Source organism: Mitosporidium daphniae, assembly GCF_000760515.2.
Source record: "Mitosporidium daphniae strain UGP3 chromosome Unknown contig-295, whole genome shotgun sequence".
NCBI lineage: Eukaryota > Fungi > Microsporidia > Mitosporidium > Mitosporidium daphniae.
The window spans coordinates 1-1,718 of NW_013546517.1; the positions used below are offsets into that span (position 1 = coordinate 1).

General features: G+C 39.9%; 1 protein-coding gene across 1 annotated transcript; it reads left to right on the forward strand.

Moving 5' to 3' along the window:
- Positions 1 to 463: 463 nt before the first annotated feature.
- DI09_295p10 (uncharacterized protein) lies at positions 464 to 975 on the forward strand (the record flags this gene model as incomplete). The annotated part of the gene is made up of 2 exons (XM_013382699.1): positions 464 to 678; positions 732 to 975. The coding sequence occupies 2 exons, from the start codon at positions 464 to 466 to the stop codon at positions 973 to 975; spliced, it is 459 nt and encodes a 152-aa protein (XP_013238153.1).
- Positions 976 to 1,718: the final 743 nt, after the last annotated feature.

Sequence of the window (1,718 nt, forward strand, 5' to 3'; positions counted from 1 at the left end):
TTCTTTTTAGGAGGATTTTGTTGTTCGTGAGTCTGTATTTTCCATCTGTAACCAAGTGTGTGAAATTTACATCTAGATGCCTCTTATTCTGCAACTTTGCAGACGGAGAACTTCAAACCAAGCAAAAAGATTGAGAATCTCTTCAATGACTTTTTGCAGACACTTCCGGCCTCCGAAAAAGAAAATATCTTCCAAGTATTTTAAAGCTGGAATTAACTAATAAATAGAGCATCAAAATTGCTGAACGGATGGTGGCCAAAATTTTGTTCTATTTTCCGTCTAGCATCAGTAAAGCTTTTATAGTTTCCATTGAGAGGGAGTATATCAACTCGAGTCTTTCTGATTTTTATTCGCAGATTCTCGAGCTTTTCAACCGGCAGCAATTTGAAAGTATCCTTCTTGACTTTCCATAGGTCTGGCGATGCTCTTTGATTTCTTCGGAAGATTTCCAACCAGCAGCGAAATGTTTGTTTCCCTCTTTAATGAATATCTTGCATCACAAGCCGGACTTTTTAACCCTTCCTTTGTTCCATTCAATGGGAGCTTTTATAATTGCAAGAAAAGAATTGATCTGTTCATCGAGATCCAAAAGACCTCATCTCGATTTTTGGATCTCGTGTTCAAGAGTGAGAACCAAAGCGCCGTTCTGACCGTCGAAAAGGTAAAATGTTTTCGTGCGTTTGATTTCAGAATTTACGGTCCATTTTAAATGATACTCCGCATTTTTCAAGATCGGCACGCTCCATGGCATATTACTTCCACTATCTTTTATCGCGAAACCAAAAGTTTATCAAGTTGCATGCAGATCAGATTGAAGATTTGGTACATTGGAGTTGGCATCAATTTATAGATCAGGGTCTTCAATTTGCTCCAAAACAAGAATGGCTTTCTCGTCGAATATGGGCAGCTATTTACGCTCCGGCTTGTAGACCAACTCTCCAATTTCAAGCAATTTGTCGAGTTGAGCATCCTTGAGTCTTTTTCCAGGGAATGTGGGCAGGAGGCCATCCAAGATATGCTGAGCATTTACAAGGATCTGTATCTTTTAAAGGGATCATCATGTGTGGAGCCGCCAAATTCCATATTTTCAAGTAAGCAGGTAACCTCGCTTATCTAGTCTCCCTGATCCGAAAACGATATTGGCCCTTTGGATTGTCATCGGAACATGCTCCTGAATACATGATTAGCGATTCCAGGGTAATCGGGTAAGTTTACATCCTAGTACGAATCATACATTGCCTCATATGCGTCAAAATCCGATCCAATGAAGATACTGGAATGGAAACCCCAATTTACCAAAGGTGAGTGGATTTGACCGTGCTCACTTTGTAGTCCAGGTCGTATTGAATTTTCTTGAAACCTCCACAACCTTATTTACCTCCTACATTCAATACTTGCTATTAACGATTCTTGGAAATGCCACCACAGGCTCCAATTTCCAATGCCTGCTCGAACTAACATCCTTACCTGATCATGTGTTGGTATGTTCCCTCATCGTAAGCGTTTGCATGGTCTTTATTTTTAGCCATTAATTGAAGAAGGTCTAGTGGTTCTTGATGATGAAAGCCAAATAGGCAAAGACTTTGCATATAACTTGTCTTTTTATGCCCTGATTTCCTTGATGAAAGGTGCAGTATTTTCGTTTAACAGGGGATTTCAAACAGACGACTTTCACAACGTCATGGTGGTCTCATTTTTCGAGCCATATTCTTTGAAGC